Here is an 18,276-nt window from a genome sequence, read left to right on the forward strand (position 1 = left end):
TTAAATTTGAGATATAATTTAGAAATATTTTTGACCAAAAACTCTCTTTACCTCAATTTTTAAAAATAGTTAACCATTACATTAAGACTTCAGTTCAAAAAATTTCTTTAAGTAAATATTTTAAGGAATAAGATCGACAGAAAATAGAGTAAATTATCCCCCTTTAGGCTTTAAGTAAAAAAAATATATTTTTTGTGGGACTCAATCCTAATTTGTTTGTTTATAATAATTGTCCATGATCGTGCTGCACTAATTATAAGGTGTAATTTGAGCGATTTTATATATTCTCTGTATTTTAAATTTAAGATTATCATTTTTATTTATTTTTTAAAATTTTTTATCAAATTAAAACGATGAAAATAATGTTTATCTAGAAGGCTATAAATCAAATTTTTTGAAAAAGACCTAGAGCCGTTTGGATAGCTTTAAAAAAATAGTTTTTAAGTCAAAATAAAAAATTAAACTGAAATGATTTTTAAGTCAAAAAATAAAAAGTAAAAGGGAGACCTACTTTTGATTATTAGCCTAATTTAAGTCATTTAGAACTTATCTTAAGTTTTTTTTAACCTGGTTGAACATTTTTTAACTTATTTTAAGTTATGTTTTGACTTATTTAGAAGAGAAAAGGCTCAAATTTGCCATTGAACTTTCAGAAAAGACTCATTTATTCCATCAGTTAAAAGTTTGGCTCATTTATGTCATTACCGTTAAAGTAAAAGATCATTCATGCTATTATTTTTTAACAATGGTTTTGCAAAATCATTTTTGACACGTGGCCAATTATAATTCGGTCACGTCACCATTTTTTTAAATAAAAAAATTAATTCAATTTTTATTCATAGTTTTAATTTTTTTATTAAAAAATTGATGACGTGGCCAATTATAATTCGGTCACGTCATCAATTTTTTAAATAAAAAGTTTTTAAAATTTTTAATTCAATTTTTTTTAGAATTTATGATTTTTTTAATAAAAAAAATTGATGACGTGACCGAATTACAATTGACCACGTGTCAAAAATGGTTTTGCAAAACCACTGTTAAAAAATAATGACATGAATGAGCCTTTTCTTGAACAGTAATAACATAAATGAGTCAAACTTTTAACAAATGATAAATGAGTCTTTTCTGAAAGTCTGATGGCATAATTGAGTCTTTTCCCTAATAATAAAGTAAAACATAAATATTGAGTGCATAAATTTGCAGTTCTTTTTAATTAATTTGGTTGATAACTACACTTTTTCTTTTTGATATTCAAAATTATTAAACTAATTTCTTGTGTATATTTGTGTATAATAGTTTAATGATATCTCTCTATATATATATAACAATACCTTATTAAAATAATTATAAAAATCTCAAGCAAATATTATTAATATAATGATGTGTAACTGTATATTCATCTGAAGAACACATGATATACAAAAAATACTTACTCGTATGTGATTATAAATAAATCAAGCAATGAACTATATTTGCGATCACTATTATTTTAAGTGAGAATTGAAATATCGTTGGAATAGTAACAAAATTAGGTTCATCCGCATGCGAATGGCCCTCCTCTTCAACACTAATAAAACAACACCATATTTGATTGTAGTAGTCGTGGGAAGGAAATTGAGGCTTTATTTTTTTGTGCTTAGTGAAAATTTGAATGCTTTAAATATTAAATTATTAAAAATATTTGTTTTTATTAAGATTTAAGTACTTAATTGATTTGAATAGATTTTAAATAAAAAGTTAGTATCAATCAACAATATCTTGTATAGATAATATTTGTCACTATTTTGTTTATAATCAGCTGTCACTGCCACTAACTACATCTATCATCAAAACTATTACCATTGTCAATCACCATTCGCTTTCGTCATCACAATTACTACTAACAACCACAAGTGATGCCAACCATTAACTGCTACTATTCGTACCACCTTATCATTATAATTATATTCATTATCACTATCATTATTACTGTCAATCATTATTACTGTAATCAATTCCTAACATCAACACATTGTCAATCACCATATATTCTTCGACTACCACTAGTATCGTTGTCGCCATCACTTCCACCTCCACCATCACTATAAATCATATCACAATGGTTAATCCTTACTATCAACTACCTCCATCATCACAATTAGCATCGCAGCCAACTACCATGCCAACACATCGTCAACCACCAAACATTCTTTAACCACCACCAATTACTAATATCAACCAACTTCACAATCACCGTCATCACTACTAGTTGCCACCATCATGACAGTCACTACTACATCAATCACCTCCGTCGCAATTATCACTATCACTTTTACGAGCCACTAATTACCAACTATTACCATTATCACTATAAATCATCTATGTCATCACCGGTGTACATAAATATTGTTTTTTTAATCCAATAATAATAAATCTATATTTTTTTCTGATATTTAATATGTTTATATATATTTAAATTATTCACATTCAAAAATTGTATCACATCGGTAGCCCCCTAAAGTTGGCACTAATTTTCACTTAGACACTCCAATTAGACTTTGTTCATTTGGACACCTCATGTCATGTCCAGCTATGTCATTTTGACACTTTTTGCTGACATGACATAGTGAGTGTGATACACTCCTTACCAGCTGGAGAGCTTATATTTAACCTGCTTTATTTAATTTTTTGACTTAAGTCAACGACAGCTCCTTAAAGTTGTCTGTATAATTCATTTAGACACCTAACTAGGACTTGTACCTATTGAACACCTCAATTGTTTAGAACATGTACCTATTAAACACAAAATGCTGATATGGCAAAAAATGTGTTTTGCACTTTCCTGAAGCGTGTGAAAAGGTTCAAAATAGCGTTTTTTAATTATTATTTTTTTTACATTTTTTCTTCTTTTATTGACACCTGGCACTATAATTAACTTGAAACATTTTTTCTTCTTTTATTTACACTTTTTTCAAAAAAAAAAAAAGAAAAGCACCCCACCCCTACTATTCATCTTCTTCAAAATTTAGTTTGCAAACTTTCTCCATTTTAGCTCCAACATTGTTTGTCTCTCTTTTTTCTATCTATAAAAAAATATTTCTTCCAAATCTGGAGATAAATGAAAATCAACTATAAAGAAATCATATGCAGATTTGAAAGAAAGACTTTCTTTTGAATGATTTGTTGCAAATCTCATAAAAATAATGGAACAAATATGAAGAAGAGAAGATAAATGATTTCTATCATAAAAAATGTTAGCCGATATTTTTTATCACAATTTTCGAACAAATACTTCTACTCAAATTCAAATATAAACCCATTAAATTTATCAAAAACGATATTCCAAAATTTGAAAGAATTGATTTTTGAGCTATCAAATTTTTTTGTCATCGATGTAGAAATGAATAACCGCTGGCAAAATTCTTTTTATTCTTCGCTCTTAGTATTAATGTATCTTTTTTTCAAAAAATAATCTTCAAGTTATTTGATAAGTAATTAGGTTTTGTAATTTGAGAAAGAATATGTTTTGGGAGGAAGATGAAGATGAGGATGAAGATGAAAGGGGGTTGGGGTGGGGGAGAGGGTGGAGTTCTTAGAATAGGTTGACATTTTCATTGTCTTTTAAAAAAAAACTAGATATAAAATGTGTTTGAAATAATTTTAAAATTTTATTTTTTTATAATTTTGGGGGTCCTGTGCCACATGTCATTTTTTAATTAGTTGTTTTGCCACGTCAGCGCAAGTGTATCATACACTCTTCATGTTTTTTGATGATTATAAAAAAATGCCTAATAGGAATAACTTTGAATAGCTAAAAGTGTTCAACAAGTACTAGTCTTAGTTAAGGTTTCTAAATAAATTATGCGGACAACTTTAAGGGGCCGTCGATGACTTAAGCCTAATTTTTTCTTCTTCTTCCCCATTTTAGCCACCATTTTCAAAACTTAAACTCCTTCCATGGAGAAATAGATCTAATAGTGCTACAACATCAATAAATTTCAAGCTTAAATAACTTTTTTTATTTTGTTGTCATTCTTCCTTGAAATGTTTTGAATAAAAATTGAAATATATTTTCTTAAAAGAAAATCTAGAAAATTCTTTTAAGGGAACTCTTTGTTTAAATTTGAAGAATTTGATTTTATTTGAATTTTGTGAGTAAGAGAAATCAATTTTTGCAAAGAAATTGTGCTTGTATAAATAATTCATTTCAAATAGTTAAATTACTATAAAAATATATCGAAGAAAATTAAAACAATCTAGAATAGGGGGTTGTGGAATGTGAAGAAGACAATCTGGTGGGCGAGAGGTTGAGGACCAGTGGTGGGGGTGGTGAAGAACAAAATAGGACTTGTAAGTGGTTAATTCTTGTTAAAATTATTTGAATTAAAATTGACACATGTCATTAAGTAATTAGCCTTTTTTAAAAAAAAACTCAAAATTTATTATTTAAAAATTATTTTCAATATATATGTCACGTGTCTTTGTTTAATTCATCATTTTGACACGTCATCGACGAGTATGTTATACACACCTTACATATTTGACTGATTATAAAAAAAAGTGCCAAAATGACATACCAAAACATGACATGAGGTGTCTAAAATAATAAAGCCTAATTGAAATGTATAAGTGAAAATTAATACCAACTTTAGGAGGCTAGCAATACTATAAAAACAAATGCGGAGTTCTGAAGCACTTTAAGATTTAGAAAGAGCCTCAATTTTTTAGGTAAAAAGCTTTTGGTGCAAAAAGGACCTTATAGTTAAGTACTTCAATCAGTGAGACAGAAAGTGTTTGTTCAATCCATGAACAACAAAATGGTACTTGTACAAAATAGGAAATCATATATATCAGTGGACTATAGGAAATGTGGTTAATTAGTTTAGGATTAAAACCAAAGCTATCACTTCTTTTAAAGATATATAAAGGAGTACTCTATTGCGATGAGAAATTTTGGGAGGTAAAATACTATCTAAGCATCAAAAGAGAATTTTATTTTTAGGACTCAAACTCGAGACTCTAGTTATCGATCAAGACATATTTACTCCTCCACCTTTGTGATGGAGAATTTAAATTCTCTTTGAATTGTGAGAAAAGCTGATATATATTGGTAATTAATTAAGACAGGAAAACATGTTCTTATTAATAATAATAAAGCGAAAGTAGTTCTATGTTAGTAAATTTTATAATCTTTTATAAATTTGTTCTTTATTTTATGTCCTTCCAATAAGAAATATTATATAACACATAGAAAATCTAAAATGTATTCAATTATAATTTACATTGAAATTATAAGGGATTGTGTCCACTCATTTCCTCCTTTGCTGCTCCCTTAATGGTAAGATTGGTTGTAGAGCACAAAACAAAATAACATCATGATTTCAAGGCATAAAAAGGAGTAGTATGCATTAGAGAAAATACAGTACTAGAGTTGGTAGTATTACTTTTTTATTTGATATAAATCATAATAGATTGATATTTATTTAATATTATTTTATATATAATTAATACATAGCAAATCATGATATTAATAATAGAAGAGTTTCTATACGTGCATAAGCATTGTTTTGGATGGAGAATATTTTGTAAATAAAAAAATTATATGATACATATTATTTTTTTAATATACAAAATCAAATAGTAAATAAGATATAATGTCAAACATAACTATCTCTACCTTATTAATTTCAACATTATTAATATACGTTACTCAACATTATATTACTATTTTTATACATTTTATTAAAACACTCTGAAATGGTCCAATTCTATGAGGTTAATGAAAACTGAAAAGAACAAGACTCAGGCGTCTCAAGTGCAATAAATATAGGAGAAATAACAAACTGAAAGAGAAAAGGAGAAAGTCAATGAAATTAGTATGTAAACATTACGTAAAGCAAACAGGTACTGCCAATTTTATACATTCAATAAGGATCCGTTTTATAATACCCATAAACCTGTATTATTATTTAAATTGGAAAAAAAAAGTAATGCAGAAAAGGAAAAGCAAAGAAGAATATTAAATAATATATCAGAATTTTATATAAAGTCGAGCCCAATTATATACTATTTTAACTAGGAGAAGAATGGTCCAAATGGTTCTGTCAATTCTATATATTTTATTATTTAATATGAGAGCTTTTCTTTTTTGTCTCTAATATTAAAAAAATATAATAATAGTATAAATGAAAAGGTAACTTGAGCTCTGATCATCAGTTTAAATATTTTTGAATGTTTGACTACTTTGAATTTAGCGGGAAAAAAATATTTATGTAATATAAAAATTATACTTTATTTTGTTTTCAGAAGATGAGAAATCATTAATCAATTTGGTGTAGCCTGTAGGATTAGGTGGTTTTCGAGTCACGGTCCACAATATAGGCCCAAATTCATCCCAATGATCTGGGCCTGAACTTTGATATTAATGGCTATCTGGGTGAAACTATTGACTTCGGATAGTTGAAAAAGCTTAAAAAATAGATCAATTTTCACGTATGGCAAATATAAAAATTATATTTGAATGTTATAGTTATAGTTTGTATGATTACGTTCCATGATAAATTTTATGTTTGCTATGGAGCATCAGATTGTATAACTCGCTGGTAATGTTTCAGATTTGTATAATTTCGGTGGTAGGCCATTTGTATAAATCATTGGCAACCTCTCTTTTGTATGAATCGCTAACAGTCTCTCAATTTTATTTTATATGTTTGTATATCTGCATAAAATTTGAATTTGTATATAATTGAATCGAAATAAAACATTTGTATATCAAATCTCTCTCTCTCGCTTTATGCAACAATAATTATACATTGTAATTTGTATAATTTGTGTTTGTATAAAGTGAGAAAGAGAGAAAGACAAAAGAGAACTGGATAGGGAAAGATCTGTATTTGTATCATGATAAGTATATAGGACGAAAATATATGTATTCATATTTGTATATACATTTTTCTCTCGCTTTATACAAACACAAACACATTTCATATATGTGTGTTTGTATAAAAGCGAGAGTGGCGAGTGAGAAACCTAGGGAGAGAGGCGAATGAAAGCATTTTGCTACGGGTTAAATCAAATTGTGTTTATAACATTTAATTTGAATTAATAGTTTGTTATTATATATTTTTCCTTAAAAGGAATACAATACAAAATACAGAAACCTCAATAGTTTTTAGGCGTTAATTACACATTATCTCAAAAGTTTTTTAAATTAAATGATTTTGGATTTTCAAGAACTTGTGGATACATTGCTCATTCGCTATATATATATAACAAACAATGAATAAGTTGTGTATCACTAATATAATTATATTTGAAATAATTGGGGTTATGTATCAGTAATAATATTTGTACCATATCATTATACACAAACAAAATTGTGGTGTATTTCATATAGGTCAAGTGATGTATCCGGATGCTAAAAGAGAGAGAAGGAAAAAGGAAATTTTTGTATTTAATTCAAACATAGGAATTTTAGAGAATATAATATCTTAAGTTGTATATAATTTTGTAACTTTCTCTAAAAAGTTATTATCTTTATTGTTTTAAAAATAATTTCATTTCGTAATATTTTTTTTTCATTTGTTCCATTGTGTGTAGAGATGTCAAAGTTTGCTAAGCCCATGGAGCCGGTCCAACCCAACTCAGTATTGGGGTAGGGTTGTGATAGGATTTACAAGACCATTCAACATTAGGACTTACAAGCCCTTGAGTCTTGATCGGGAACGGGTCAGGATGTCCCATGGGTCAAAACTGTTTATATACGGTAACTAAAAAGATCTCACCAGTGTATGAGCTAGATAATTACTTAGATGCACGTTATGCTGTAACATTACAAATCTTACTAGATTTTGGTGCATTTCGATACGTCTATTTGTTCTAGATACACTTCATTCAAGTGGATTCACATGTATCTTGGATACATAAACAAATTTCAAACCCTCGCCTCCCACCCATCTCGATCGCTCTTATCTCGCTTGCATATTTGGGATGCATCACAACAGATACATATAGCTTGGGCATGTAGTATCCAAGATACATGTTAATCACACTAAATTTTTTGCTAGTGTTATTGAAAAAACACCATTATTACCATATCTGATTTGAAAATAGTCTCATTTACTTGATGTTATAGAGCTTTAAGTTTAAAAAGGAAAAAAAAGGGAAAAAAATGCTAACCCCCCAGTTTGTGGCCCTTCTAAGATTAGGTTGAGTTGAACAATTTAGGCACTTTCAAATAAAAGGGCCAACCTTCCTTAGCCCATTAAATTTCTTGGCCCACGAGGCTTGAATTGGATGGGCTGGGCTGATCTTCTTTTGTAACTCTAAATTTATGTGTACGGGAATTATATCATTGCTGAATAGAAATGTATCACTATTATTATATATGTATAAAGAATATCATATTCATAGTGGATTCAAGATTTGCACTAAGGGGTCGTTTGGTACAAACATGAATAATGCAGGAATTAGTAATGTAGGGATTAGCAATGCAGGGATCATTTTTATCAAGTGTTTGGTTCATTGTTTCTTATCTAATTTTGTGTGTGGTTTAAAAGTTTTTTTTAAAAAACTTTCAAATTATACCCTAGAGTTATTATGAGATTTTGTATTTCATGTAATTGAGTCAAAGTAGATAATTAACGGAGAATAATATTTTTTTATAACATTTTTAACTAGTTAGGAGAATAAAATTTTTATTGTCATGTTCACTATTTTCTCACTTAAATTATTTGAGAGTAAATAATTGTCATCTTAATAAATTAGAGTTAATAACTCAAAAGGTCACACAACTATAATGATTATAGAGAAAATTTATTGAACTTTGTTTTATATCAATAAATTTTAAAAAACTCTTTATCATAAAATAAAATAAAAATATAAAATAAATATAGAAAAATAAATTAAACTATTTTTATACTCGAGATGTGTGTGTAACACACACTCTTGTTTTAGACTACTTGTGTAATGTTTAATGAACTTTCATTAAGAGACAATATTTTACTTATGAATTGTTCTTAAATTCATACATCAACATTAACATATTAGTCGGATTATAATATTTTATATTAATAATAAATAGATTAAGTAATTCATATTTTAGAAACAAAAAATTATATCTAAATAATAAAATTTGTAAGCTAATTTATTTAAATAACTTTATTATTATAAATCTAAAATATAAAATCAAAAAAATAAATAAAATATTAAAAGGATTTGAGAGGTATTTTTGTCTTTACCTAGAATAGTCCCATGGTATTAGAGCTAATACCTCCAAATGGAAGGTATTAGTAATACATCACATAATACCATGTAGGATGTATTAACTAATCAATGGATTAGTTATACATAGGCTCACATTCCTACCAAACACAGTATTAAATTGTATCACATCTAATACATGGATTATTTCTTTTAATACAGCCTACCAAACGCCCCGTAAGGGGTTTCTAAGAGGGGAAATTTCAAAAACAACAAACATTAACCCTTAAAAGGATTCCATAACTACAGTTTCACTATTTATGATTCATAATAATATTCTTGTTTGCTATGCATTTATATTTATGTATTTTTTTCGTGAATTTTGATGAAAAAATACAAATAGAAACTAATTTGTATTAAAATGAATTCATATTAAGAGGAGAGAGATGAGTGAGAACGGGAGAAGAGAGACGGAAGCGAGATCGGGAGAATTATATTTTGTATCTATTTTACATTTTTATCCTCTATTTATTATTTAATGCATAACTATTTTGTATATTGTATCAATTGTATCTATCCTCTCTTTGATTGAGTACAATTGATACATAATACATTTAAAAATGTCTTACTTATACCGTATACTTTTTACCAAGTTGCTCACTCCCTCCTAAATTCGACCTTACGTATAGAATTGTATGAGTTAGAAGATGAATCATTGTTGTATATGTTGCGTATAATAAGCTCCAATCCCAATCTCGTTGAACAAAAATATTTAGGTGGCTCGTAACCATTTATACTTTTGCTCAACGAGATTGTGGAGAGCTTTGCGTTATTACTAGTTATATAAAAGAAAAAATAATCAAGTGTGTCAACATTCCCAAGTTGTTTCTGTAAATTATTTGTACATATTTGCTGAGCTTTCTTAGTTAAGCCCTACTCGGTTTCCAGGAACCCATACATTATACTCTACTAGATTTGACATTGCTAGATGACATCTAATCCTAAGGTAGGGCGAATAGCAGAAGATCAGTAGAAAAATAACTAAAATTGCGAATAAGTAGTAAGAATAACGCTACATATATTGATCTCCCTCTTCCCTTTCTTGATGGGACGTCGGTGAAATAACCTTCAAATGAAAAAAAACGAATGAAGAAGATTACAAGTCTTGCAAAGGGAAGGATCGAATATTAGCTGACTCAAGTGACCAAATCTTGACGGAGGCAGTAACGCTAGCCCCTGTGGCATTGTTGAAAACGAAGAGTCGTGCTGCTCCATTTACTGCCTTTGTTGGGTAAATTCGCGATGTTATGACTGTTCTTCCTCCTTGAGCAAAGCTCTCCACAATTGAGTGATCCACCTAAAATTCAGTTTATAAAACCTTTTACTCAAATGCAACTGCCAAGTACTTTAATTATTGTGAAGTGAACCAACTAGACTACAAGAATTGAATAAAAGCTTGATATTAAGAAAGGTAAAATAAGGGAATCATCATCACTTACCAATAATCTCATTGAGTGTTTTTCACCGTCCAACACAGGTACTGAACTACCATAAACTTGTTTACCAACTCCCGGAGCCTCTGAGGATCTGCATATATCAGATCAACAACCCGCTACTTTTATCCATCTCCATTTTACAAGGACAAATTAATTGTGCCAGATAGAGAAAATAGAAGCAAACCTAGTTTGATCAGCACAGAAGTGAGTCTCTGCACGACCATCAGCTCCTTTAGAAATGTAGAAGTAAACTGGCGTTAGCTCAGATAGCGTTTGATCAGCAATTACTATGACACCAAATGGTCCCAAAATGCCTCTGCTAGCAGCACCTCCACTAGTAGAGCAACTGAAACCTACATGATCTGCTTCAATTATTCCCTGAAGCGCGACTTTGTCCACTTCAAATGAGACTTCTATATCCAACTGCACAATAGCTAAACAAGTTTTAGGACTGCAGATTAAGCGCGTATAAGTAAAAGGTTTGTAATTTAAAACAAAAGTAAAGCAACAAACCTCTGCAGCTGAGTCAACACGGAGTAGCTCAATTGAGCCTGGTTGAAGATCGACTTGCTTAACAATAGGATCACCCACTCTTAAGCTTTCAATTTCTTCCACTGGCCACTGAAGTAGATGTGTCCCTGTCTTCTTGTCGTAAAGCACTGTCCTTGGAATACTCTGTTAATACGAAACTATTAGACATGAGAATTTACTTCAAATTCACTTCACCTACAAATGCATTGATTATACAACTTTCTCTAAATAAGAAATTTCCCTACCATGATTATTACGATACAACTAGACGCTGTGTATGGTGCAAAGTAAAATAACAAAACAATGTGTTCATCCAAGTCCATACCTGTACAGATGCCCATCCCTTCTGCAGGTCAGCAGATTCACTGTCAGTTTCCCCAATCCATCCCCACAGTACTCTTCGTTGTTTCTTCGGGTCATAAAAAGTCTTTGATGCATAATATTTCCCATAGTCTAGTCTCAACCCAATTCCACAATCCAATTCCGGGTTATCGGGCGTCCATTTGTTCTTTGTCAAGTCATACGTACCAATAGCATAATGATCTTGCTTATTGTCATCTAAACTTGCTTTTAAAACATGCTTTACACCCGGCCCGTTATATGATGTGTCCAACCCATTTGTTTTTTTAGTAGATACCGGGTAAAAGTCCACACACTCCCACATACCCGTACCCGGAACCGCATGCAGCACTCCATCCAATAGCTTAAAGCTTGTGAAGTTGGAAGTTTCATAAACAAGTGCAATACCCGTTTTACCAATCTTAGACCCGATTGTTAACAGCCATTGCCCATTTTGCGGTCCGGTCCAAGCAGTAGTCGGGTCTCTAAAGTCCTTGACAGCAATGCCGGGTGGAGGAACCAGAACCGGGTTGCCTTTGTACTTGACCCAGTCTAGAAGGAGAGGATCAGATAAGTTGGCGGGGTACGCAAGATTTTGCACTTGCACATAATCATCAGTGTCACCGGTATAAAGCATCATGATCTGACCATCGGGTAGGATGGTAGCGGACCCAGTCCAGACACCGTTAATATCATACCATTGATCAGGAACCATGGCAAAAGGCAAGTAGAGCCAGTGGATCAAGTCCTTGGATACAGCATGGCCCCATGTGATATTTCCCCAAATAGCTGAATCTGGATTGTATTGATAAAAAAGGTGGTACCATCCCTTGTGATACAATGGTCCTGTTAACCAATTTATTCACGTTACTAGAAATTTCAAAGTTTTTACTTGTATAGGTAAGACTTTTCTATGCAATTTGAATTGTCAAACACTCTACAAAATCTCAATATGTTCCGTACCAAAATTGCTATGCTTTTTGCGGCAAAAAGATAACCTTCTTTTTTTGAAAATTTGGCCACGAGTTTGTATTTTTGACTTTTGGATAAGATTTTCTTCAACAAGATACGCAAACAAATTTCAATAGTGATATGTTAGGAAAAATGACAGAAATCTCACATTTAAGTTATCTTATTACCATTATTCATATTAATTTTATAAATTTCTAATCCCTCAATTTTTACCTATCAGATTAATATATCAGTACATCAAATTAATATATCTCGCGCATCAGACTAATATATCAGCGCTTATATTATTGTATTAGTTTGAGAGATTTTTATAACTATAAAATTATAAGAAATTAATAATAATTTTATCTTAAAAATAAGTAATTTTTGTCATTTATCCATGATAATAGTAATTGCTAAGCGGCCAAGATAACCTACTCCATTTAAAATAAAAAAAAAAACAAGTGGAAGATGGATTACTTTGAGTGGGGGCCCAACTATTGGAATTATTACATTACTACAAAAAAGTATGACCCACATAACGTGATTGGTTTCCAAACTTGTATAAAACTGACCCAATCATGTGTTTTATTTTTATTGGAAAATTGCACAAAAGCAAAAAACATTACTGCCACAAGATCTCATGGTAATCCCAATTATATTGGAACAACAAGCTTAATTCATCAACTTGTGGTCTTTATTAAAATCTGTTCAACTAATTTTTATGAATATCTAGAAAGGTTAGAATATACTCCATCAATCCTACTCTATTTGACTTGTCGTGTTTTCTTAAAATTTGTTATTTCAAAATACTTATCCACTTAGAAAAATAAGATAATTGATTCCTCCCCTATTTCACCCTTAATCTAAATAATGTATACTGAAAATAAGAATGATTTAGCTTAATTATTTTTCCTAATGAGTACTCCCTCCAATCCAAAATTATTGATGATTTAACATGAATTAATTGTGACTAAAACATATGTAATTATGATAGTCTTTTCACATTGGATTTGACATAATCATTATAGGGGTCAGGAAGGGCAAATTTGAAAGAAAAAAAAAATTAAATATCACATTGATTATGTCAAACATCAATTATTTTGAAGGGAGTAATATTTGTTTTTGAGTATAAGGTAAAAGGATTAACCGAGATGATATACATAAGCACCCGAATTAATGATTTGCTCATTCATGAGATTGCTTTCAAAGTTTTAATCATAGTTTAAGAATATAATTAATTAAAAACTAGCAGAAAATAGTGATGATAATTAACTTTGAACTCACCATTAGGATCTGCAGAATAGCATCCAATCAGAATCCAAAAGATACCCCCAACAGATCAATAGCCATAAATATCATTAAAAAAAAAACTGGTATAAGTATTTAAAATTAATTTCAATTCTAAGATCAAATAAAAAGGAAATTACAGAAAAGTCAAAATAAGAAAGTTAATTACCGTTCATCCAATTTTTTTGAGGTTGAAAATGGTAAGCAGTTCTTTGCCAGCTAAGCATAGCATTGGACCACGCATAAGAAACGTGACTAGCCCCGGCTACATCTCGAAAAGTTTTATCGGAGACTCCCTGAGAAACACCTCTTGACGGCGGCGCCGGCGAACGGGAGTCGATTTGCAAGTCCGGTGACTGGTTGTTGAGGATCGGAAAGAAGGCTACAGAAAGCAAAAGGAAAACGGAGAGGAAAATGCCGGAGATGATTTTAAGGGACTTCCGGTGGCCGGAATCGGGTTGATCCGGGAGGAATGTGTAGTGAGAGGCGGAGTTTTCGGGGTCATAACACTGGGTGGCCATAATAGAAGATAGAGGAATGGGGGAAGCTACTAGTCTACTGCTTTATATATAGGTGATGAACACAGAAAATGACTGGGACCAACTAAATTGAGTAACAAAAGGGCTTTTATAATTTGAGGTACACTTGGGATTAGAGAAAATGACCGGAACTATGCTTACTGTTTGGTTAATTTTTTTATTTTACTTCTTCATTTATTTCAACTTCATTGAAATGGCTTAATGTATGCTTTATTTTAATCGTTAGTATATTTTACTTGATTGAAATGATCATTAATGTATAGATAAAATATGTTTATTTTGGTTCTTTATTTAATAAAAGTTTACTACTTTTCTTGCTCAAAATAAAAACTGTTATTAGGTCAGTAAAATAATATTTGAAAGAGAAAATAATAAATTTTATTGGAAAAATTAAAAATAAAAACAGTGTTAGATTTTATGGAAGATCTTTCTTTCGAAGTAAAAAAAAGTCTATGTTTAGAATAAAAGACCAAAATGACCACTTTTTGTTATATATGTACGATCATTTTAATAAATATATTAAGTATCCAAATGAACATATTTATTATATATTAAAGACTATCGTTATGGACCATTTTGCATATTTTCTCCTTGATATTATATTTCAGAGTAGTAACTTCCATTATAGATTAAAATGTGGAAAAGTAAATATTCAAAAAAAAATTGAGACTTGAATATTAATTAAATATAAATAGTAAAACTTTTCGTATAATGAAATTCGAATAAATCCTACTTGAAAGGGATTTACAGGTTGATTTGTCTTCATTGAATGTTTAGTTGGATTCAACAAAATAGACAAGTTCTCATCTATAAAGACAGAAATTTAAAAAGTTTAAATCCTCTAAATGTGCAAAAACATATTTATAAAACCAAGTTACTTGTAATGTAGTTATTTTATAGGACCTGTTTAATTAGAATGAAGTTTAAAAAGAAAAAAAATTAAATTCATGCACTAAAACAAGTTACATTTTTCTGATTATAAATAATTTCAATAAATGTGAAATCAGAAGTATAATAAGGGGGAAAATGTCTTTTTTCTCTCTTTTTAAATAGATTAAAAATAAAAAAATAACACAAACGAAAAGATTAATTACTAACTTAATAATATTGATAACCGGTCATTTGTCATCACATGTTAAAAAAGAATTTATTTTGTTATGGATTAGAGTTATCCTAAGTACAATCAAACTTTGATATTCTTCTTCTTAAAGTAGAAAAAAAGAATTGGAAACGATATGACAATACTTTAAATGCAATATTCGCCTCTCTCGACTCTATATTCATCTATTTTTAGTACATTCAATTGTTTTGATAATTAAGATTTGTCCAAAACGAGTTTTTTATGCTTATAAACAAGAAAATATATGAAATTTGTTTTCGCGACGTATCGTTGAATAAAAAAAGCTTGTAAAGTTTCAGAATGTTTGAAGTTCTAAAAATTATTTCTTGCCAGGTTCAGAAAGTATGATGTATGAAAAATTACATGAGCGATGATCTTAAGGGAAAACCTACAATAAACCTAATTATTTTATTAATTTTGGAAAGAAAAAATAAGTTAATTACGGAAACAAATTTGGTTAGAATTCAAATAGGACTCAACTATTGATAAGCATTTATTTGGGAACAATTTTTTTTTATAGTTAATACAATATTTTTAGCGACTAAACACTAATATAAGTTTTGTGCACTGTCAGTATAGTAAATTTCTACACCATCGGATAATTTAATATCTCCTTAATCTTTTTTACAAAATATAAAATTAAAATTAACTTTCTTTTCTCTCTCCTTGAAATTAAAATCCTCTCATGTATTTATTCCTCTAAAATAGCTGATATTCAGCGGCAGTTAGTCCTCCTTATACGCACTTGACCTACTTTCTCTTCTTTTTTTTTTTTTCAATTTGCATATCACATTGACCTACTTTCTCTTTATGTTTTCTTCATATCTGCATATCTTGATATTCCAATTTTGTTTGTTTATTTGTACACGTGGATAGTTATGATTTTGTTTTTATTTTATCATTTTTCACACTAATTAACTAATGATTATTTTATTGATTATTATAAAAAAAAAGCATTTGCAGTTAAATTTGCAGAATCGAAGTGTCAAATTCAATAATCTATTTCGCTATGTGTGAGTACTATAGATCTATGTTAGTGAAACTATTCTCTCTTCATTAATAATTTAATTTTAAAATTATTATGTGATTAGTGTGTCTTATTTTGTTTGCACAATCAGTTAACTCTAATAAAATTTCATTATTTATGAGTAATTCATTCATTAATCTTCTATAGATGATGGTATTCTTCATACAATATACTGTGTGGGGTTAAAGGAATGAAAGATGCTTCGACGGGAAAAAGAGAGACTTTCAAATGTAAATGTATTCACAATTTGTACTATTGTATGAAGTGCAAGTTTCATCCACAAACTTGTTAGGATCTAAGTATGTATTCATTCTAATATAAGTCCAAATTCATGTATATCATTCTGATACAATTAAGTAAGTGATCTTTGACATATCTCATATTTTACATGTGTGAAAGTAGGCAATGAAGAGGAAACTCATAGACTCAACGATGCTATTAGCAGCATCTGGTTAGGGAGGAGGATGAGGTAAAAAGTTCCATCGCGTCTGGAGCATCATATGCACTTTATAGATGTTTCTTCGGTCCTTAATCTCAATCTTTTCAGAGATAAATTTCTGAGATTGAATTAGTTCTTCTTGAAAAATCTGAAATATCTTTCTTATATATTCCTTCGCCGCTTTATCCTCCATAGGATACAAAGTTTTCAATATAGGTCTTGAATATTTTGTCTTGTAATCCTTCTCCCTTACTTTATCATACCTTGCGTTAATAGCCTTATCATATTGCACCACAAATATACTCATTGAACTACTAGAATTCAAATAATCATTAAAAAATTTATTCATATACTCTCACTTTTTTGACTTGTTGACATGCCTGCACAAAAAGTTGTACGCACATATGCTGGTATCCATTTTTCACGAATTGAATATATTCTCTGCAACCAACTATTTTCTCCTAAATTATACATCTCCATTATTTCTATCCACATTGTTTCAAATTCCTCAGGAGTAGTTGTACCGTGAATACACCAACTAAACTTGCTACTAGAATCAACATACTAATAATAAACATGACCTAAATATTCTGGAATCTTCTTTGTTATGTGACACATACAAAATGGTGTTTAGTGTTAGGAAATACCTACATCCATTTGAATTGCATAAAAAAACCTGAATTTTCAAATTGACGCCTTTGAAAATATTGCAGCATTAATTGTGCATCTCCTTTTTCAAGATCTTTTTGTCCTCTAATTTGCAAATAACTCTGGATATCTTGACTCGTTAAATTCAGTCGATCTAGACACCCAACTTGATTCATCAGCACTGACGTTATTTTACTTGGACGAACTCCAGAGTTATCAAGTAAATCAATAAGATTCTTTTGGACATCAATTTCTTTTTCTTTTTGATCGCAAGAATTTTTTACTAGTTGGAGATTCAAGTTCATATTATGCTTAGCAACAAGCCTACAAACAATCCAATTACCTTCTACTTTCTTTGACATATATAACAGCACTTTGCATCCTTCTCTAATTTCATTTCTTGATTTATTGCTTTCTAAATTTTTCTTTGAACGAAATCTTTGCTTTGAACAGACAAACTCTTGATTAATTATTGATTCATCTTTTCTAGACTTAGTCATATAACCTCGACGCACACTAAAGTCGCTACGATGAGCATAATCGAGATAAAATTTAAATGAATCATCAAGTGGCTGAAACTCCTTATCGATGTAGGGGTCTCTCGAATTTTGAACTACTATTTTGAAAACAATTTGTCTTGTTTCTTCGCCGTCACTTTCTTCTAATGAAACTTCAACTTCTCTATGTTGCTCATCTAAATTTGAGTTTTCCATTAA

At 29.8% G+C, this 18,276-nt stretch overlaps 1 protein-coding gene across 1 annotated transcript; it reads right to left on the reverse strand.

Moving 5' to 3' along the window:
* Positions 1 to 10,036: 10,036 nt before the first annotated feature.
* On the reverse strand, positions 10,037 to 14,356 carry LOC107014529 (acid beta-fructofuranosidase). Its single transcript, XM_015214462.2, has 7 exons — positions 13,957 to 14,356; positions 13,785 to 13,793; positions 11,533 to 12,392; positions 11,190 to 11,351; positions 10,861 to 11,099; positions 10,680 to 10,767; positions 10,037 to 10,537 (listed from the first exon to the last, which is right to left on the reverse strand). The coding sequence occupies exons 1-7, from the start codon at positions 14,306 to 14,308 to the stop codon at positions 10,337 to 10,339; spliced, it is 1,911 nt and encodes a 636-aa protein (XP_015069948.1). The 5' UTR covers positions 14,309 to 14,356; the 3' UTR covers positions 10,037 to 10,336.
* Between the last annotated feature and the right edge of the window lie 3,920 nt (positions 14,357 to 18,276).

Source organism: Solanum pennellii, chromosome 3 (genome assembly GCF_001406875.1).
Source record: "Solanum pennellii chromosome 3, SPENNV200".
Classification (NCBI taxonomy): domain Eukaryota; kingdom Viridiplantae; phylum Streptophyta; class Magnoliopsida; order Solanales; family Solanaceae; genus Solanum; species Solanum pennellii.

Excerpts from the sequence above, each read along its gene's own strand:
- LOC107014529 (XM_015214462.2), bottom strand. The coding sequence starts at position 14,308 with ATGGCCACCCAGTGTTATGACCCCGAAAACTCCGCCTCTCACTACACA. Across the intron at positions 11,100-11,189 it reads GTGTTGACTCAGCTGCAGAG|TTGGATATAGAAGTCTCATT; the intron begins GTTTGTTGCTTT and ends GCTATTGTGCAG. Across the intron at positions 10,538-10,679 it reads AACACTCAATGAGATTATTG|GTGGATCACTCAATTGTGGA; the intron begins GTAAGTGATGAT and ends ACTGAATTTTAG.